This window comes from Oncorhynchus nerka, linkage group LG9a (genome assembly GCF_034236695.1).
Source record: "Oncorhynchus nerka isolate Pitt River linkage group LG9a, Oner_Uvic_2.0, whole genome shotgun sequence".
Classification (NCBI taxonomy): domain Eukaryota; kingdom Metazoa; phylum Chordata; class Actinopteri; order Salmoniformes; family Salmonidae; genus Oncorhynchus; species Oncorhynchus nerka.
This window is the reverse complement of record NC_088404.1, coordinates 21,700,026-21,722,260: the sequence shown is the minus strand read 5'-3', so window position 1 is coordinate 21,722,260 and position 22,235 is coordinate 21,700,026. Positions and strand designations below refer to the sequence as shown.

At 42.7% G+C, this 22,235-nt stretch overlaps 1 protein-coding gene across 7 annotated transcripts in view; it reads left to right on the top strand.

Moving 5' to 3' along the window:
* Nucleotides 1-19,562, top strand: part of LOC115134043 (lysine-specific demethylase 7B-like) — a 57,840-nt gene extending 38,278 nt beyond the window's left edge. For 2 of the 7 annotated variants that reach the window (XM_029667606.2, XM_029667605.2), the window contains exons 5-20: nucleotides 716-857; nucleotides 1,773-1,959; nucleotides 2,179-2,341; nucleotides 6,061-6,148; nucleotides 9,554-9,660; nucleotides 9,756-9,847; nucleotides 10,102-10,188; nucleotides 10,460-10,687; nucleotides 10,907-11,031; nucleotides 11,323-11,531; nucleotides 11,616-11,710; nucleotides 11,804-11,946; nucleotides 12,121-12,269; nucleotides 12,368-12,426; nucleotides 16,998-17,286; nucleotides 17,415-19,562. In XM_029667606.2, coding sequence (XP_029523466.2) covers nucleotides 716-857; nucleotides 1,773-1,959; nucleotides 2,179-2,341; nucleotides 6,061-6,148; nucleotides 9,554-9,660; nucleotides 9,756-9,847; nucleotides 10,102-10,188; nucleotides 10,460-10,687; nucleotides 10,907-11,031; nucleotides 11,323-11,531; nucleotides 11,616-11,710; nucleotides 11,804-11,946; nucleotides 12,121-12,269; nucleotides 12,368-12,426; nucleotides 16,998-17,286; nucleotides 17,415-17,503 — 2,252 coding nt within the window. In that variant the 3' untranslated portion in view covers nucleotides 17,504-19,562. Of the gene's footprint in view, nucleotides 1-715; nucleotides 858-1,772; nucleotides 1,960-2,178; nucleotides 2,342-6,060; nucleotides 6,149-9,553; nucleotides 9,661-9,755; nucleotides 9,848-10,101; nucleotides 10,189-10,459; nucleotides 10,688-10,906; nucleotides 11,032-11,322; nucleotides 11,532-11,615; nucleotides 11,711-11,803; nucleotides 11,947-12,120; nucleotides 12,270-12,344; nucleotides 12,427-16,823; nucleotides 16,878-16,997; nucleotides 17,287-17,414 lie in introns of those variants that run through there. The other 5 variants (XM_029667608.2, XM_029667607.2, XM_065022421.1 and 2 more) reach the window with 5 other exon arrangements.
* Nucleotides 19,563-22,235: the final 2,673 nt, after the last annotated feature.

Genomic DNA, 22,235 nt, shown 5'->3' with positions numbered 1-22,235 from the left:
CAGAAGTATTAGGGGGGTTACGAAAGTGTCAGCAAGCTTAACGCCTTGCAGCCTCCATCAGATCAAATGTATTTATATAGCCCTTCTTACATCAGCTGATATCTTAAAGTGCTATACAGAAACCCAGCCTAAAACCGGATAAGACGGGCGAAGTACTCCAGATATAACAGACTGACCCTAGCCCCCCGACACAAACTACTGCAGCATAAATACTGGAGGCTGAGATGGGACGGGTCAGCCGAGATACTGTGGCCCCATCCGATGATGCCCCCGGATGGGGTCAAACAGGCAGGAAATAACCCCACCCGCTTTGCCAAAGCACAGCCCCCACACCAGTAGAGGGATCTCTTCAACCACCAACTTACCATCCTGAGACGAGGACAACTGCGCTTGAGAACTCTAGTGGCTCTGACTGGCCCCGTGGCTGGGCTGGGGGAGAGGGCAGGGATTGGACTGGTTTGATTATACCTGGTAGAATTCAAAATGTTATTATTATTAGCAGAGCTTAGCATTTATCAGTCTGCTGTTCTGTGATATTCCATCATGAGTCACACCTAATAATATGGCTGTAATATAATTTCAAATCCATCTGTCACCTGTCCTTACCTAACATTCTACATTCAAGTGTTAATGCATGTCCTTTCTTCAACTGCCCTTTAGGCCGAACTCCCTCCCACATGGCATAAATCATCTGATCTGACACATTCTCTTGCAGGTGGTGACAAAATCGTGGATGTCATTGATGTTGCCAGACAGGCAGACAGCAAAATGAAGCTTCGAGAGTTTGTCAAGTATTACTACAAACCTCATCGGCCAAAGGTGCTGAACGTGATCAGTCTGGAGTTTTCAGACACCAAGTAAGTATTGGTTACTTTTCGCAGTTAACACATGTCCTGTTGCTGCTTTGATCAATGTATAATTTGGATTGACTTTAATATTTTCTGGCTTCACTAAATATTCACCATTATAATTATAATATTTGTAGCTAAAAGCACTTAATTGTTATAGATTACCTGCTATCATTTAGTGAATACTCCTGTGATTCAGTGAAATTCTAGGACTATAATTGGGTCTAAATGTATATTCCCCATGCTTGCAAGTATAGTAGTGAGAGGAGATGAGCATTGCACTCCAAACAGCAGGGATGCAAATTCTTGCTGAGTTCAGAAGTACAGCGCTGACGGCACTATTGAAGATATGCTGTCTACTACAGACAAGCAGAAGGGATCCACTGCCAACAGGCACTTTGCTTACAGCCTATTTAGAGAGACGGAAAGGTTTAGAAAAAAATAAGAGACTGAGCTTTGATCCTTCATAACTGAGCATCAATGTTCTACCAGGCTTCACAGTGGAAATGATCATTTGAACGGCTGTATTGTTTTTAGAAAATGTGTATTGTCATCTGAAAATATGTCCTCTGGAGGAACCCTATTAGAGCCGACTGATTTAGAACCATCAGCTCTGCCTGATTAGCAGGCAGGGGACGATGAAGCCAATCCCTCTACGATAAGACGAGGCCTCAACTGTTGGTGGGCGATCTGTAAAACAGAAAGTGAAAACGGCAAAGAGGTCGGGAGAAATGCATTATTTTAAATTAATCTCATTGGTCAATGCTTGGCTGATTGGTGAACAGTGATCTGAAGGTGCCGCATGACGGAACGGTTTAGCCTTATTAGTGCGCAATGATGGATGTATTGAAAGATGAGTTGCGTGACAAACGACTCTGCCTTACTGGTAGAACATCACTAAACTCTCATTTTGTATTCTCTCAGGATGGCAGAGCTGGTGGTGGTGCCTGATATCGCTCAGAAGATGTCCTGGGTGGAGAACTACTGGCCAGAGGACTCCTTCTTCCCCAAGCCCTTTGTTCAGAAGTACTGCCTGATGGGGGTGAAGGACAGCTACACAGACTTCCACATAGACTTCGGAGGCACATCTGTGTGGTACCATGTACTCTGGGTAAACTGGGGAATTGCTGTGCTCAGCATATTGTATATCTTCAGACCACAGCGTATCCCTTTTGAAATATGTGCTACGGTTAGGCTACAGAGTTGTTCAAGTCTGTTTGCTTTGGCTATGTTGTCTGACAGCCCAGCATGATTAACCACAAATATTCCCCTCAGATACGCTACTGTACATTTATGTTAGTAATTCAAATGTTGAATCTTTGTCCTGAAGGGAGAGAAGATTTTCTACTTGATCAAACCGACCCAGGATAATCTTACACTATACGAGGTGTGGAGTTCGTCCCCCAACCAGAGCGAGGTGTTCTTCGGGGACAAGGTGGACCAGTGCTACAAGTGTGTGGTGCCGCAGGGAACCACCGTCCTCATCCCCACAGGTGAGGAGAGACTATGTTTCTGCAACTGTCTCTGTTCACACCTCAGGACAAAATGTGTTAATTTTTTATAAGGAACTTGTCTGAGTTCAAAGTGTTCAAATTTCTCTACTGTTTCAACATGCCTCATATACAGCACTATATTTCCAAAGTTCTGCTTCGGGGCATTAAAAAACACAAGAGCCATAAGGAGCCGTAGAGCTGTTTTTCTACTTGACACTGAGCGGGCCAGCTAGCCTTTGATGGTGTCTCACAGGAAGGCCTATGTGATTGTGTCTTCAACTGTAAGTGCCGAAGGGCCTGAGTGAACCACTTTGTCACCGTGGACACCAGAACTACATGCCATCTTCCTTCAGTCAACTGTGGTTCACAGAACTTCCTCACGTCATATGGTCCTCCCCACATCATATGGCAAGTCAAATAGGTGATGCTTTATTTATATACATGCATACACACACACATACACACACACACACAGTGGCTTGCGAAAGTATTCACCCCCTTGGTATTTTTCTTATTTTGTTGCCTTACAACCTGGAATTTTTTAAAAATTATTAGGGGGTTTCTGTCGTTTTGATTTACACAACATCCACTTTGAAAATGCTAAATCTTTTTTGTGAAACAAGCAAGATATAAGACCAAAAAAAACAGAACTTGAGCGTGCATAACTATTCACCCCCCCCAAAGGCAATACTTTGTAGAGCCACCTTTTACAGCAATTGCAGCTGCAAGTCTCTTGGTATGTCTCTATAGGCTTGGCACATCTAGCCACTGGAATTTTGCCCATGATTCAAGGCAAAACTTCTCCAGCTCCTTCAAGTTGGATGGGTTCTGCAGGTGTACAGCAATCTTTAAGTCATACCACCGATTCTCAATTAGATTGAGTTCTGGGCTTTGACTAGGCCATTCCAAGACATTTAAATGTTTCCCCTTAAACCACTCGAGTGTTGCTTTAGCAGTATGCTTAAGGTCATTGTCCTGCTGGAAGGTGACCCTCCATCGCAGTCTCAAATCTCTGGAAGACAAACCGGTTTCCCTTAAAAATGTCCCTGTATTTAGCACCATCCATCATTCCTTCAATTCTGACCAGTTTCCCAGTCCCTGCCGATGAAAAACATCCCCATAGCATGATGCTGCCACCACCATGCTTCACTGTGGGGATGGTTCTCGGGGTGATGAGAGGTGTTGGGTTTGCACCAGACACAGCTTTTTCCTTGATGGCCAAAAAGCTCAATTTTAGTCTCATCTGACCAGAGTTCCTTCTTCCATATTTTTGGGGAGTCTCCCACATGCCTTTTGGCAAACACCAAACGTATTTGCTTATTTTTTTCTTTAAGCAACGGCATTTTTCTGGACACTCTTCCGTAAAGCCCAGCTCTGTGGAGTGTACGGCTTAAAGTGGTCCTATGGACAGATCCGCCAATCTCCGCTGTGGAGCTTTTGGTGTGCGGCCCTATCTTGGCAGGTTTGTTGTGGTGCCATATTCTTTCCATTTTTTAATAATGGATTTAATGGTGCTCTGTGGGATGTTCAAAGTTTTGGATATTTTTTTATAACCCAACCCTGATCTGTACTTCTCCACAACTTTGTCCCTGACCTGTTTGGAGAGCTCCTTGGTCTTCATGGTGCCACTTGCTTGGTGGTGCCCCTTGCTTAGTGGTGTTGCAGACTCTGGGGCCTTTCAGAACAGGTGTGTATATGTACTGAGATTAGGTGACAGATCATGTGACACTTAAATAAAGTCCACCTGTGTGCAATCAAACTAATTATGTGACTTCTGAAGGTAATTAGTTGCGCCAGGTCTTATTTAGGGGCTTCATAGCAAAGGGGGTGAATACATATGCATTTTTATATTTTTATTGTTTTTTATTATTTATAATTTTTTGAAACAAGTTATTTTTTTCATTTCACTTCACCAATTTGGACTATTTTGTTTATGTCCATTACATGAAATCCAAATAAAAATCCATTTGAATTACAGGTTGTAATGCAACAAAATAGGAAAAATGCTAAGGGGGATGAATACTTTTGCAAGGCACTGTGTATGATTTTTTATATATATATATATATATTATCCAGTTTCTCTAATCACAGGGCAGAAAAGCAGATTTCCAAATTATTTATAGTGAAACTTATTTGTTTCACTAGAGGGAAACCACATGGCTTCCGACAAGGCTGCTTTTCCCAGTTGGTGGGCTGAGGCGTGTGAAAACTCTCTGGGCTGATGATGCTAGCAGACACTAAGATTACGAGTGGCTCCCTGCTGGGAGAGCTGCCCGGCCCTGGTCTATATTGGGTCACGCTCATGGTCCCTCTTCACCAACCTGTCAAATCGCTCCCACAGGCCTCCGGTACACACACACACGGGCCCTCCATATATAAACGGACACAACCAGCATTCTTTAATATGCAAACAATGTTAATCCCCATGTAAAGACATTGTTTATCAATGACACTCATAAATAAGGTAGCCATGAGGCAGCAGGTAGCCTAGCACTTAAGAGCGTTGGGCCAGTAACTGAAAGGTTGCTGTTTCGGATCCCCGAGCCGGCAATGTGGAAAATCTGCCTTTCTACCCTTGAGCAAGGCATTTAACCCCCAACAACTGCTCCCCGGGTGCTGACGATGTGGTCGATTAAGGCAGCCCCCCGCACCTCTCAGATTTAGAGGGGTTGGGTTAAATGCCGCGGATGCAACTGACTAGGTTTTCCCTTTCCCAATCTCGATGTGCATTTGGGTGGGCTTTCCAGGGTGTTTGCCAAAAAATGCAAGGTAAGGATGCTTCACAATTGTTTTCACAATTTTCCCCAGGGAACAATGTAATGTGTTTCTAAGTGCATAGAAATATATTTGTTGTATTAGTCTATCTCCTGACATTGTAGATGAATGTAACTGAAAGAACAGTTCAGCTAAAGAGAATTTTAAGAGTGGGGGATTGTGCCAAGAGTGTGCAAAGCTGTGATCAAGGCAAAGGGTGGCTATTTGAAGAATCTCAAATATAAAATATATTTAGATTTGTTTAACACATTTTTTGGTTACTAGATGATTCCATATGTGTTATTTCATAGTTTTGATGTCTTCACTATTATTCTACAATGTAGAAAATAGTAAAAATAAAGAAAAACCCTTGAAAGTGTTCTAAAACTTTTGACCGGTAATGTATGTTGTAACATAAACCATTTCAGACACTTTAATTGTCACGGGAAGCCAAAGGCCCCCTGGTAGGGAAGGTCAGTGTTGGGCTATTGAAGGCTGGTATGTAGGCGACCTGCAGACAGGCAGTGGTTGAGAGAGAACCCCATCTGGTATCAACCATCCATATAATCTCTTGAGCGCCTACCATCCTCTCTGCTGGGGGCACAGCAGCTCCATGTTCACCCTCCATGAAAGAGCATTTATTATGTTTAGGGTCCACCGGCACAGCATTGGCACACCTGTTTGGCTGCACTGCTGCCAGATGGAAGGATATATCCTCTGGTGTAATAATACAATCCTTTCCTAAACCCTTTGTGTCTTAAACATATACAGCTGTAAAACAAGAATTCCAAAATGTTCCAAAAGTTTAAATATATTGCATGCAAAGCAGAGTTCAGAGAAACTTGAAACTGGAGAGGGTGATGGATTGATTTTCAGTTGGCAGGCTGTTTTTGCCTCGTGCTACTAGCCCTTTTGCTCCACATCGGTAGCCGTTGATTTGGTCCATCCTCCTCTGTGTTCCCCAGGATGGATCCATGCTGTTCTCACCTCTCAGGATTGCATGGCGTTCGGTGGGAACTTTCTCCACAACCTCAACATAGGCATGCAGCTCAGGTGAGCATCTGAAAAACTGCCCCACCTGGCCTATGCATATTTTATTAACTGTCCTTATTGGTATTAACCTAAGTAATAACATTATGTAAAGTGGCTGTTCCACTGGATGTCTTAAGGTGAACGCACCAATTTGTAAGTCGCTCTGGATAAGAGCGTCTGCTAAATGACTTAAATGTAAATGTAAATTATGAAATGAATGGCCAAATACACCGCTGTTATCTTATTTTTAATGGCCAGTGATGAAGTAGTGGTAGAATGTCTGTATGGTTTGACTGTGATCCCACTTGGCACAAACTAGATGAAACAATGTTTCCACTTCATTTCAACAACAACAAGAAAATGTGTTGAATCAATGTGAAAAACTGATTGGATTTCAGGAATTTGTGTGTGTGTGTACTGAACAAAAATATAAACTCAACATGCAACAATTTCAACATCCATATAAGGAAAATATGTCGATTTTAAATACAATCATTAGGCCCTAATCTATGGATTTCAAATGACTGGGCAGGGGCGCAGCCATAGGTGGGCCTGGGAGGGCATATGCTCACCCACTTGGGAGCGAGGCCCAGCCAATCAGAATTTGTTTTTTTCCCCACCCAAAGGGCTTTATTACAGACAGATACTCCTCGGTTTCATCAGCTGTCCGGGTGGCTTGTCTCAGATGATCCCGCAGATGAAGAAGCCGGCTGTGGAGGTCCTGGGCTGGCATGGTTACACGTGGTCTGCGGTTGTGAGGCTGGTTGGATGTACTGCCAAATTCTCTAAAACAACGTAGGAGGCTGCTTATGGTAGCGAAATTAACATTCAAGTCTCTGGCAACAGCTCTGGGGGACATGTCAATTGCGTGCTCCCTCAAAATTGAGACATCTATGGTATTGTGTTGTGGGACAAAACTGCACAATTTAGAGTGGCCTCTTTTTGTTCCCAGCACAAAGTGCAACTGTGTAATGATCATGCTGTTTAATCAGCTTCTTGATATGCCACACCTGTCAGGTGGATGGATTGTCTTGGCAAAGGAGAAATGCTCACTAACAGGGATGTGAAGAATTTTGGGATTTGGGATGAGTTGGACCGCAGACCAACAAGTGCTCAGCATATGTGGGAAATCCTTCAAGACTGTTGGAAAAGCATTCCAGGTGAAGCTAGTTGGGAGAATGCCAAGAGTGTGCAAAGCTGTCATCAAGGCAAAGGGTGGCTACTTTGAAGAATCGAAAATATATTTAGATTTGTTTAACGCATTTTTGGTTTGTAGAAAATAGTAAAATAAAGAAAAACCCTTGAATGAGTAGGTATGTCCAATCTTTTGACTGGTACTGTATATTCACTACATAACCAAAAGTTTGTGGACATTTGCTCGTTGAACATCTCATTCCAAAATCATTGGCATTAATATGGAGGTGGTCCCCTTTGCTGCTATAACAGCCTTCACTCTTCTGGGAAGGCTTTCCACTAGATGTTGGAACATTGCTGCGGGGTCTTGCTTCCATTCACCCACGAGCAATAGTGAGGTCAGGCACTGATGTTGGGGCGATTAAGCCTGGCTCGCAGTCGGTGTTCCAATTCATCCCAAAGGTGTTTGATGGGGTTGAGGTCAGGGCTCTGTGCAAGCCAGTCAAGTTATTCTACACCGATCTCAACAAACTATTTCTGTATGGACTTCGTTTTGTGTTCCACACTGCCCCTGTGCAATCTGCAGAATTCACTGCAGTTAGATGTGTTGGTGCCACTCATGCAGTTTAAATGATTGATTGAGGACCTCTATGCAGTTGAATGTGATTGTTTTTATTAAATATGTTTGTGTGCTGAATTATATTGTTTTATACATGTATGTTTTATTATTCTGTTTTTATTGTAATGTTATACAAGGCAAAATATATATTTTTTTTTAATCTGTGTGACTCCCTGTTTAAATAAAGGCTGAAACAGGGAAAGGGCCTGTTACCACTAAGTTAGAAGCACAGATTCGTCTAGAATGTCGCTGTAGCATTAAGATTCCCTTCACTGTAACTGAGAGACCTAGTCCTAACCCTCAGACAGCCCCAGACTATTATTATTCCTCCACCAAACTTTACAGTTGGCACTATGCATTGGGGCAGGTAGCGTTCTCCTGGCATCCGACAAACCCAGATTGATCGGTCAGACTGCCAGATGGTGAAGCAGTCACTCCAGAGAACACGTTTCCACCGCTCCAGAGTCCAATCGCGGTGAGCTTTACACCACTCCAGCCAACGCTTGGAATTGTGCATAGTGATAGTCAGTTATGAACAAATTTTTATTTTCAATGACTGCCTAGGAACAGTGGGTTAACTGCCTTGTTCAGAGGCAGATTTCTACCTTGCCAGCTCGGGGATTCGATATTGCAACTTTTCGGTTACAAGTCCAATGCTCTAACCACTGCCGTCTACCTGTGCGGCGGCTCGGCCATGGAAACCAATTTTCAAGTTACTGACAAAGTTATTGTGCTGATGTTGCTTTCAAACTTGGTAGTTAGTATTGCAACTGAGGACAGGCAACAACAAAAATTTAGGCACTTCAGCACTCTCGGTCCTTTTCTGTGAGCTTGTGTGTCCTACCACTTCACGGCTGAGCTGTTGTTGCTCCTAGACATTTCCACTTTACAATAACAGCACTTACAGTTGACCGTGGCAGCTCAAGCTGGGCAGAAATTTGATGAACTGACTTGTTGAAAAGATGTCTTCCTATGACGGTGCCACGTTGAACGTCACTGCGTTATTCAGTATGGTTCATTCTACTGCCAATGCTTGTCTATGGCGATTGCATATCTGTGCACTCGATTTTATACACCTGTCAGCAACGGATGTGGCTGAAATAGCCGAATCCACTAATTTGAAGGGGTGTCCACATGTAGTGTATAATTTTTTATTTTTTAATCTAAACTAGACATTGAACTGACATCTGTGCCCAGTGGGATGGGTCTCTGTTAGGGTGACCACATGTTCTGGACAGTCCCACATTTAGTCCCGCGCCATGCTACCAAACAATAATTTTCTGCATTTTATCAACTAATTTAAAATGCCACTAATTTACAAAAATCGTTTGTTTTGTCATATATTTCAGTCAGAATTCCTATTCATTTTATGTGAATTGACATTCCAACCCGCTTATGACAAGACATATAACATAGGAATGTGTTACTGGTGATGATAAACACTTTTAAAATTGTTGTTGAGATCTGATATTCTGCGCAGTACAAGAAGAGACATAGGTCAATGTCTTATCGTCAACCAATCACGTACTTAAAAATATTAATGGAGGCTAGCTACTAAACTGTCCCGTAAAATCATCCCGTTGTCCCGCATTTGAGTATTTTAAATGTGTTCAGCCTAGGTCTCAGCCCTGTGGAGCTGTGTTTGATCTCCATTGCTGCATCCTCAACTACAGGTGTTATGAAATGGAGTGGCGGTTAAAGACTCCGGACCTCTTCAAATTCCCTTACTTTGAGGCAATCTGCTGGTACGTGGCCAATAATCTACTGGAGACTCTAAAAGGTGAAAGAAATACCACTCAGCGGAGGAGTTTGTTGCTGTTTTGGTGATGTGACTTTCTGTCCTTTTTTTCAACATCCTTCTCATATGATTCTCAGAGTTACGAGAGGATAACTGCCAGCCCCCAGTCTACCTAACAGATGGAGTGAAAGCCTTGATTAATGCACTGAAAAACTGGCTGAAACGAGAGGTAGGATACTACAGAAAAACAGATTCTCGATGGCAAATTGGCTTCTTTTGTCTGTGCAACATCTGACTCTACAGAATAGGACATTTGGTCACAATATCTACATTCTAATGTAATCTACATTGGGCTCCTTCAAGGCCAATGGTGGGCAGGTTGTATCCGGTGTGATGGTATGATCTGTCTGGGAAACTAACCACCATCTACAGACAAGACAGTACAAGCCCCTCATTGTCCCCCTGCTCTCTGCCTCTCCTCAGGTCACAGAGCAGGCCAGCGATGTCCCGGACCATATCAGACCCAACCATCTGATTAAAGAACTCACAAAGGAAATCCGCTACCTGGAGGTAAGGCCCAGCATGGAGACAGGAAGGGGAGAGAGGGCCTCAGGCTGTTATGTGAGAACATAAAGGAGAAGAAATTCTCTGACTCACAAGGACACTGACGCTTCCTACTTGGAGCTGGTTGTAAACATTTGTGCTCATTGAGTAAAAGTTGGCTGTCCCTGAATATTTTCCTTTTTCTCTTTTTATAAATACCAGGTCAAAAGCACTGTTTCTTTGAAGCTGGATATTGTAGCATTGTGGTTCTGTACTAACTAGCATCTCTTGACCACAGGAGGAGGAGGAGCAGAGTGGAGGTAGCAAGCCAGTGAAATCTCAGGGATGTGGACCGTGCCCACTGACGCGGTCGACTCTTGACAAGGCTGGACATCATGCTCGCAGGACAGCCAGACTGCACCACCACCACCATCACCATGCGCCCAAGACCCCCTCCAACCTGGAGATCCTGGAGCTGCACACGCGACAAGTGCTCAAGAGGCTGGAGGTGGGACCCTTTGAGGAGGTGAGGGCATTGACACACGACCCTCTCCCCCATGCTGCTTGTGTAACCCATAGTTTTTTAAAATTATTTTATTTAACTAGGCAAGTCGGTTAATAAATTCTTGTTTACAATGACTACATTTCTCCTGGTTTATCCATGTCTTGGAGGACGTTACCCATACACTGAGGCTAGGTTAATTATACATTTTTGTTAAAGTAAATCTCTTTTCCCTTTTCTCAGGATGTTCCATTCAGCTCCACGGTGATGGCCAAGTTCAACAAGACGTCCATGGCGTCTGCTGCAGCGGTGGAGAGGAGCCTGGACAACAACCTCCTTCTGGTGATGTGCAATGGCAGGATTATTAGGTGAACTGGAAGAACTCACCACCTACTCAACACCCAACACCTCCAACTGGCTTTGACGATGCTCTGCACTGCTCAACTTATTGGCTGGAGCGGTTTCATGTTACAACTCAGAGCTGCCATTGTAACAACCTTAACATGTTAGGATGTACCACCTGCGCTATGCGATCTTTACATGTTTCAACTCATCACTTAAATAAACTTGAACCTAAATAATAACCTAAATGCCATATGCTGTAATTTGTTTGCCTCTAGGCTTTTTCTCCTCTTACTATTGTGTGTATGTGTGCACAGAGATGAGCGTCGTCACACAAGTGTGAAGAGTAGTCCGGTGCGGGACGGTAAAAGGACTGGCGACCACCAGAGGGAAGGGGTCCTGGTGAAGACCGAGCTCAATGACAGCAAGCTGGAACAGCACCAAGACCACGAGAGAGAGGAGAAACCCAGCCCCCTCAGCAGTGAGTCTAACTGGTCAAGTCACCAGCTGTCAATCAACTGTTTAGGTAGGCTCATCTTTGAATGCACCAGAATTTCACCTAACATTTAGGTGCAGATATTTAATTCATCCTTCTCTTGTTCCTACTCAGACTATTTCGAAAGAGTGAATTCCGATCTCAGGAAAGGAGCCGTAGTGTACTCCGACATTTCAGACTCTGAGTCCGAAGAACGTTGCTCTTTGCAGGTAGCTAATCCCACTTCCTCCCCATGGCCCTGTCTCTCCTTCACACAGAACTGTTTAAGTTATAAAGGCTGACACATCTGTGTGACTGTGCAGAAAAAGGACTCCTCGGGGGAAGATTCGGGGAGCTCCGAGGAGGAAAGGGAGGATAAGGAGCATTGCAGGATGGCACAAGGCAGTGTGAAGGACCTACACCAGGCCAGCCAGGCCCTTCACCACTTTCACGAACTACTCAAAGGGTACAGGAAGCATGGATGAATGGACCAAGTGGCATTCTTGTTCTAAGGATTCTGTATGCATCAATCCAATGCAATACAAATACAATGGGGGAAATTAGTTCATACAGTGCATGATTAATTCATTATCCAGTTGAGTTAAGAGATTCATTAAGTTGTTCCTACACTCGTTTGCAGACAACGCCCTACCTCTCCAACCACAGAAGAGGAGGCTATTGAGGGCATGCTGTCCATGGCAGGGCTGCTTTATCCTCAGCGACCAGAGGAGAGCAGCACTGCTCAGGAGCCCTGGTGGTCCAGCCTGGCTCATCAGTCCCCCGACAGTGGTACACTCCAGTCCTGAAATGCTTATAAACTTCAAGATTTCAATTTGACTAAGCCCCTAATTCAATCAATTTCAGATTTCTCTGTGTTTGTCCTGTAGGTGGAAAAGAGCTTGTGTCAGGGGATGATTCAGACAGCAACTCCACACTGACCCTTCAGGTAATAATTATAATCAAGAGTGAATGGGTCATGCCTGCACATGCTGAGACTGAGTCTGATGTCTCTAATTTGAGACTACATCAGAATCACTCTCTGTATTCCTGCTGATCCGTCCGCTGGATCCAAGATGGCGTAGCAGTCAGATGTATTTGTCCTTCGTTTTGTCGTGTCCCATGTATATATATTTGTATATATTTTTCTTCGCATATCTTTAAAAAAAAATCTAAACCCTTACTTAAAAATACTCTCCTGCAACCCGCCTCACCCAATGTGGTGTGGACCTGCTTTTTCTCTAACGTATTTTTCTTTGCCTCTATTACTGGAATCTCTCCAACATAAACTAGCCAGCTAACGGTCATCAGCTAACCTTTAGCTCGGAAAGCTCTCGCCAGTTTGAACAATGCGATTCAACCAGAGCATACCGGACCTATTTTTCTCAACATATCCCCGGATTCCTATCGCAAGCTCTGAACCTTCTCATCTTCCGACCTTCGCAGCTAACGTCCCCTGAATGCTAGCTGTCTAGAGCACAACGGACTGTTGGCTTACGAGGCCCATCGAATACATTCCGAAGCCACTAGCTAGCAGTCAGCTATCCTTTGCTAGCGGTCATCAGCTACCTTTATCCCGGACAACTCTCGCCAGTCTGTACAGCGCGACTCAAACCAGAGCTAGTCGGACTTATTCTTCTCGATATCTCCGGATTCCTACCGCAAGCTCTGAACCTATTTTTTTAAATATTTTTTATTTTTTATTATTATGATTTTTTTCACCTGGAATTATAGCAGCTAATGACCCCTGAACGCACAGCTGCTTATCTGCGGCCTGCTAGCTATCTAAAGCATATTGGGCTGCTGGCTTAAGAGGCCCTTCGGACATATGTCTTCGGCCACTATACATATTTTGCCAATTGGCCTGGTTTACCTCACGGAGCCTGCTGATCTGTCCGCTGATGTAAATGCACGAGGGGGCCATAACAGACTTCCCTACGTCGCGTCATCCCTCTAAGGCCTTTCTGTTAGCCTGCTAGCCCCGTGCCGCTAGCTGCCTGAAGCCACGCACTGGACTTGTATGATCACCCGGCTATGCATGCCTTTCCCTAACGTCACCATGCCGTGTCGATTGCTGTATTGGTTTGTAACTATTGTGTTATTTCACTGTAAAGCCTCTAGCACTGCTCAACACGCCTCGGCTAACAATTTAGTTCCACCCCCCACACATGCAGTGACATCACCTGGTTTAAATGGTATTTCTAGAGGCAATATCTCTTTCATTATCACTATATGCACAAGTTTACCCCCACTGTATTCACATCCTACTATACCTTTGTCTGTACATTATGCCTTGAATATATTCTACCGTGCCCAGAAATCTGCTCCTTTTACTCTCTGTTCTGAACGTACTAGGCGTCCACTTCTGTTAGCCTTTAGCCGTACCCTTATCCTACTCCTCCTCTGTTCCTCTGGTGATGTAGAGGTTAATCCAGGCCCTGCAGTGTCTACCTCCACTCCCATCCCCCAGGCTCTCTCATTTGTTGACTTCTGCAACCGTAAAAGCCTTGGTTTCATGCATGTTAACATTAGAAGCTTCCTCTCTAAGTTTGTTTTATTCACTGCCCTAGCACACTCAACCAATCTGGATGTCCTAGCAGTGTCTGAATCCTGGCTTAGGAAGACCACCAAAAACCTTAATTTCCATTCCTAACTATAACATTTTCTGACAAGATAGAACTGCCAAAGGGGGCGGTGTTGCAATCTACTGCAAAGATAACCTGCAGAGTTCTGTCTTACTATCCAGATCTGTACCCAAACAATTTGAGCTTCTACTTCTAAAAATTAACCTTTCCAGAAACAAGTCTCTCACTGTTGCCGCTTGCTATAGACCTCCCTCTGCCCCCAGCTGTGCCCTCGATACCATATGTGAATTAATTTCCCCCCATCTATCTTCTGAGCTCGTGCTACAAGGTGACCTAAACTGGGACATGCTTAACACCCCGGCCATTCTACAATCTAAGCTTGATGCCCTCAATCTCACACAATTTATCAATGAACCTACCAGATTTAACCCCAAATCCATAAACACGGGCACCCTCATAGATATCATCCTAACTAACTCACCCTCCAAATACACCTCTGCTGTTTTCAACCAAGATCTTAGCGATCACTGCCTGCATCCGTAATGGGTCTGCGAGCAAATGAACACCCCTCATCACTGTCAAACGCTCCCTAAAACACTTCTGCGAGCAGGTCTTTCTAATCGACCTGGCCGGGGTATCCTGGAACGACATTGACCTCATCCCGACAGTAGAGGATACCTGGTTATTCTTTAAAAGTGCCTCCCTCACCATCTTAAATAGGCATGCCCCGTTCAAAAAATGTAGAACCAGGAATAGATATAGCCCTTGACCAGCACAAGAACATCCTGTGGCATTCTGCATTAGCATTGAATAGCCCCCCGTGATATGCAACTTTTCAGGGAAGTTAGGAACCAATATACACAGACAGTTAGGAAAGCGAAGGCTAGCTTTTTTAAACAGAAATTTGCATCCTGCAGTACAAACTCAAAGTTCTGGGACACTAAAGTCCATTGAGAATAAGAGCACCTCATCCCAGCTACCCACTGCTCTGAGGTTAGAAAACACTGTTCCAACTGACAAATCCACTATAATTGATCATTTCAATAAGCATTTCTCTATGGCTGGCCATGCTTTCCACCTGGCTACCCCTACCCCGGTCAACTGCCCGGCAACCTCCACAGCAACCCGCCCAAGCCCCCACCATTTCTCCCTCACCCATATCCAGATAGCTGATGTTCTGAAAGAGCTGCAAAATCTGGACCCCTACAAATCAGCCGGGCTAGACAATCTGGACCCTCTCTTTCTTAAATTATCTGCCAAAATTGTTGCAACCCCTATTACTAGCCTGTTCAACCTCTCTTTCATATCGTCTGAGATTCCCAAAGATTGGAAAGCTGCCGCGGTCATCCCCCTCTTCAAAGAGGGAGACACTCTAGACCTAAACTGCTACAGACCTATATACATCCTACCCTGCCTTTCTAAGGTCTTTGAAAGCCAAGTCAACAAACAGATTACTGACCATTTTGAATCACATCATACCTTCTCCGCTATGCAATCTGGTTTCCGAGCTGGTCATGTGTGCACCTCAGCCACGCTCAAGGTCCTTAACGATATCATAACCGCCATCGATAAGAGACATTACTGTGCAGCTGTATTCATCGACCTGGCCAAGGCTTTCAACTCTGTCAATCACCACATTCTTATTGGCAGACTCAACAGCCTTGGTTTCTCAAATGATTGCCTCACCTGGTTCACCAACTACTTCTCTGATAGAGCTCAGTATGTCAAATCGGAGGGCCTGTTGTCCGGACTTCTGGCAGTCTCTATGGGGGTGCCACAGGGTTCAATTCTCGGGCCGACTCTCTTCTCTGTATACATCAATGATGTTGCTCTTGCTGCTGGTGTTTCTCTGATCCACCTCTACGCAGACGACACCATTCTGTATACTTCTGTCTCTTCTTTGGACACTGTGTTAACTAACCTCCAGACGAGCTTCAATGCCATACAACTCTCCATCCGTGGCCTCCAACTGCTCTTAAACGCAAATAAAACTAAATGCATGCTATTCAACCGATCATTGCCTGCACCTGCCCGCCCATCCAGCATCACTAATCTCGACGGCTCTGACTTAGGTATTTGTAGTTATCCACGTATTCTAAGTGTCTGGCTAGACTGTAAATTCTCCTTCCAGACTCACATTAAGCATCTCCAATCAAAAATGTCATCTTGAATCGGCTTCCTATTTCGCAACAAAGCTTCCTTCACTCATGTTGCCAAACATACCCTCGTAAATCTGACCATCCTACCGATCCTAGACTTCGGCGATGTCATCTATAAAATAGCCACCAACACTCTACTCAGCAAACTGGATGTAGTCTATCACAGTGCCATCCGTTTTGTCACCAAAGCCCCATACACTACCCACCACTGCGACCTGTACGCTCTCATTGGCTGGCCCTCGCTTCATACTCGTCGCCAAACCCACTGGCTACAGGTTATCTACAAGTCTCTACTATGTAAAGCCCCGCCCTATCTCAGCTCGCTGGTCACCATAGCAGCACCCACTTGTAGCACACGCTCCAGCAGGTATATCTCACTGGTCACCCCCAAAGCCAATTCCTCCTTTGGTCGCCTTTCCTTCCAGTTCTCTGCTGCCACTGACTGGAACGAATGTTATTGCCTTAACTCCCTTATTTGACCTTATTTGCACTCACTGTATATAGACTTTTTTTTCTACTGTATTATTGACTATGTTTTGTTTATTCCATGTGTAACTCTGTGTTGTTGTATGTGTCGAACTGCTATGCTTTATCTTGGCCAGGTCGCATTTGCAACGGAGAACTTGTTCTCAACTAGCTTACCTGGTTAAATAAAGGTGAAATAAAATTTTAACAATTGAATTACTAATATTCCTCTTTAGGTAACAAGTTGGGATTTTGTTCAAAGAACAGCAGATCCAATGTAAAGTATAAAGTATAGTCTCCCCTTCCTTTAGGATGAGGGGAGGGCACAGCAGCATGTGCGTAAGGAGTGTCGAGCCGAGCTTAGCCAGAGGATCCAGGAGAACAAGAACTTAATGGCCAATCAGAGCAGTGGGAGTAACAGTAACAGCAGCGAGGCCTGGGGTGACCAAAGCCCCTCTCAGGCTGCCTCTAGCCCCCTCCGCCTGGACCCCAGCTCAGGGACTGACAACCAGTACAGTGAGACTTCCCTGTCACCCCCCCGGCACCCCTCCAAGAGGCCCGTACCAAACACCCCACCCATCAGTAATCAAGCTACTAAAGGTTTGACTCCATATTTATTTATTTTCTCTAGCTAATCTATTGGAGTAGTAGCTGGAATTAGCATAGCTTTATTCCTCTCTCGCTCATCCTTTTTTTTATTGATCTCTGTGCAATGTTTTTCTCCTCAGGAAAACGTCCTAAGAAAGGTATGACCACCGCTAAGCAGAGACTAAGGAAGATTCTCAAGCTGAGCAGGAATAACCACTTCTTGCTATAGCACCCAAGACCCTGATGTCTACAGAAATAACTTTGAGAAGGGACAACTCGCCCCCCTGCCCATATACTCTTTCGGTTGTGACTCACATTTTACAAGAATCATTGCTTGGATGGATTGACCTGACACATTAATGGCCACATGCTTGATGTGGAAGTATTGGATGGAGGGCTTTCAGAGTTAATCAGTTAACCTGAGTTAATTTTAGTGCGCTCATTTTATTACATTTTTTGTGTGATTAATCGCATTGTCTGAAAGCGTTCAAAATAAACTGAAACATAGAAAATAAATAATCTATACAGATAAAAACAACGATGCAATGTCCAAACAAGTTGACATTTAGGTTAAAGAAAGTGTGCTTTATCAATTTACCTGATTTGGCTAACCGTTACTTTGGACAAATTCAAGACTTCAATATTCTTGTAATGCTTTTCATATAAAAAAATATAAAATTACAGCTCAATTTGAGCATATTCTGAATTTGCGATTTAATCATGATTAATCACAGTAAATCCTGGAATTAACTCAATTTATTTTATCGTTTGACAGCCCTAATTGGATAACAAGATAATGGATTTACAGAAGAAAGCACACAGTTTCCCATGGTGAAGTGATGGTGCGCTGTAAAAAGGAAAAAGAAACTGCATGGATCCTCAGCAATGACATTGGATTGTATATGATCTGGCCATCAAGAGCTATACAGTAAATATGGCTTTGTTTCAGAATTGAAGCACCGCAACAACACAGGATTGTACAAAGACGCATGACATTGGGAATTTAAATGGCGTTTAATAGAACAACATTTGCATCTGAGCCACGTGCTATCGTATCTATTTTGGCTGTTGCTTTTTACCTTATGCTTGCACTAGCCCTTCCAACCAACACTACTTATTATGCCACAACAAGCAAATATTGTTGTTTAAGCCAAGAATGACAAGTGAAGAGGCTGCTTTCTGCTACCAGAGTTTATCACCACTCTTTGGGACATTGTCATGTGTTGGTTTGGTCTGACTTGAGATCAAGAATGACGCTATGGTGTTTGAACTCATTTTAAATGGTGCTGAAGTGCATATTCATGTTATCCTTTTGTCTACCCTCTTGTTACAATCACCAGTGATTGAATTTGAGAGGGGGGTATATTTTGATGCAGCACTCCAGGCACCTCAGCCTCGCAGTATGTAAAAGCTATCTGTCGCTAATGCATTAAGCCATTCCAAGAATACCTCTCCCAACGCATTAAGTTTACTAGTTCTGTTTACTGAAGGGGTTATGACTCCTCATTGCTCTATAGTTGGATCACTGACCACATCAAATGTGTTCCTTTGGTGCCACCTATTGGTCAAATGAGGGCAGGAACTTGAAAGTGCTGTTATTATGAAAGGCTTTTGAAATTGCAAAAAGATATCAAGTTGCAAATGTACAGAATGTATTTACAGAAAATATAAGTTATCGTTAATTTATTTAACTTTCTCTTTTGGTGTTTGTGTTTTATTGTTTTTCTTTTGCTGGTATTGAATTATGTATTGTGAAAAAAGTTAATGACTTTGATGTGTGTGATTATTTTTTTATATTCGCAAACCGGTTGTATTGGGTGGATTTAAGCAAAAATCTACTAACAAGTGGACCTAAATTAGATTTTAAATGTTTGGGAGATCTTCTAGGTCGGCAAAGATTGATATTATCAAAGAATATTTGTCTTACTCGTTAGTATGAATTTGATTTTTTAAAATTTTTATCTTAAGTGAAACTGATCATTTTATAATTGTACAAAGTGTAATTATGGCTACTAATCTAGTTATTGTATGTTTTATTTTCCCTATCACTATATCCTTGGCTTGAAAGACCTCAGTTGGATTTTGAATTGGTGGTCTTTTTTTTGTTGGTGATAATGCCAAAAATGAATGGGTGAAGTGAGAGATTGCTCCTGTTGTTGTCTTTCTCAGGGACACATTCTCTTTCTTAAGAAATGTTTTTTATTTCATAAGCAACATGAAATGACCCATCATTGTTGACACTTTCTGATCATTGATTTTATTTACATTAAAAAAAAGGTGCATTGGTATTACGAGTGTTACTAGGAAACCCCTTTAGTTGTGAGCTTGACTCCTGCCTGTCTTCCCAACTTTTATTGGGAAGTTTGTTCATACATGTTGTCAATCGTCGTCACTTCAATAAGTGAATGGTGGACTGCGGTACTATATTACAACTGCTCAGGGCTCTTTGGTGGTGGCTGTTTCTAGACTAAGAACTTTGAAATATTTATTTTGTGGACATTGTGCTACAGAGTGGTTCAAAAGAAGCAACCTCTTGAATACAAATCCTATTTCTGCATTTAGCAGAAATGCAGATCCTATAATACAAATCCTATTTCTGCATTTAGCAAAGAGCATGCCAACAGAGGTGACCCCACGTGAAGTTGAGCCATCTAATAAATCCTCACCATTCTTATATGCTATCTGCCAAGGCATATTGCACTAACTTTAAGATTTAAGCATATCAAATAGCTTTAGATGCCCCCTTCAAGTATTTGTGACAACTGAGTTCCCATCATGAATTGACTTTTAATCCACACCCTCATGCTCATGGTGCCATCTGCCTGGCTACCTACTGTATTTAGCCATTGTGCTTGAGCTCCAAAAGTATTGGGACAGTGAATTGTTTTTCTTTGTTTTGGCTCTGTACTCCATCACTTTGGATTTGAAATGATACAGTAACTGAGGTTAGTCAGCTTTAATTTGATGGTATTTTCATCCATATCGGGTGAACCGTTTAGAAATTACAGCACTTGGTGTACATGGTCAGACACAACCCCCCCCCACACACACACACACACACACACACACATTTTTAGGGGATCAAAAGTATTGGAACTAATTCACTTGTGTATTAAAGTAGTCTCAAGTTTATTTAGTCCCATATTGATAGCATGCAATGATTACATCAAGCTTGTGACTACAAACTTGTTGGATGCATTTGCTGTTTGTTTTGGTTGTGTTTCAGATTATTTTGTGTCCAATAATAGAAACTAATGCTAAATAATGTATTGTCATTTTGGAGTCACTTTTATTGTAAATAAGAATAGGATATTTCCAAACACTTCTACATTAATGTGGACGTTACCATGATTACGGATCATTTTGAATGAGTGTGAAAGTCAGACGCACATATCATTTACCCATTAAAATGGTGAAAGGTTAGCATGTCTTGAGGGTATATTATTTGTGCATCTAACTTTCTCACTCTTCATTATTCACAATTCATTCAGGAATATCCGTAATCGGGGTAGCATCCACATTAATGTCCCATGTTTCATGAGCTGAAATATAAAATCCCAGAAATGTTCCATACGCACAAAAAGCTTATTTCTCTCAAATTTGGACCACGAACCTGTTTGCATCCCTGTTAGTGAGCATTTCTCCTTTACCAAGATAATCCATCCACCTGAGAGGTGTAACCACACCAGCCCAGGACCTTCACATCCGGCTTCTTCTCCTGCAGGATCGTCTGAGTGGGTGATGAGTATTTTTTGTCTGTAATAAAGGCCTTTGTGGGGAAAAGCAAATACTTATTGCCTGAGCATGGCTCCCAAGTGGGTGGGTCTATACCCTCCCAGGCCCATCCATGGCTGCGCCCAGTCATGTGAAATCCATAAATAAGGGCCTAATGAATTTATTTCAATTTACTGATTTCCTTATATGAACTGTAACTCAGTAAAATCTTTGACATTGTTTTGTGTTATTTTTGTTCAGTATGGAAGTGTTTACAAACGGTCAATTCTTATTTACAATCAAATGTATTCTAAAATGACACTACATGATTTACCATTCATTTCTATTGGGCACAAAATAATCTGAAACATAACCAAAACAAACAGTAAAAACATCCAACAAGTTTGTAGATTCACAAGCTTGATTTAATCATTGCGCGCTAGGAATATGGGAGCAAATACTAAACTTTTGACTTCTTTAATACACGTGAATTTGTCCCAATAGTTTTGGTCCCCTAAAATGGGTGGACTATACACAAAGTGCTGTAATTTCTAAATGGTTCACCCGATATTGATGGAAATACCCTAAAATTAAAGCTGACAGTCTGCACTTTAACCTCAGTCATTGTATCATTTCTGGAGTATAGAGCCACAAGATGCTGAGGAGAGATTCATTCAGAGAAGCTTGACTTCCAATTCTATTCCTAGGCCCTGTAAAACCACAATAACAAAAAGTCTAAGCTTCTGAAAGGGTGAAGCTCATGAGTTGCTTTTTAGTTACTCTCAACAAAACAGTTTCACTTTTCATCGTCCCAACATGTTTGATCATGCATGGCATTACTGGCCTTCTGGCAAAGTCTTGTTCTCCAGTAGACTACTGTTAATTGTACAGTATTTAACTGAATTTTAGACTATTTTTACATTTGTGGGAAGTGTTGGTTATGGTGTCTATTTCCAGTCTGCTGTTTGGTTGAATGTCTATAATAGTTTATTTCAATCATTGAAAACATTAAGCTTGTCTTGACACTAACCCATTGCAATGACTCTGAATGTTTATTTCTGTATCCCAATGTGGCTTGTAAATAATGACATATTTTAAAGTGATGTTTTCCTTATTCTCAACCACTAACCTGCATCATTAAGACTGGGTAAGATATTTCCTTGACAAATGCCTTTGGTGCGGTAGCTAGGCTTGGATCACATGAATGAACGTCTGTCACCAATGACTACTGTGAGAGCTAATGTAAA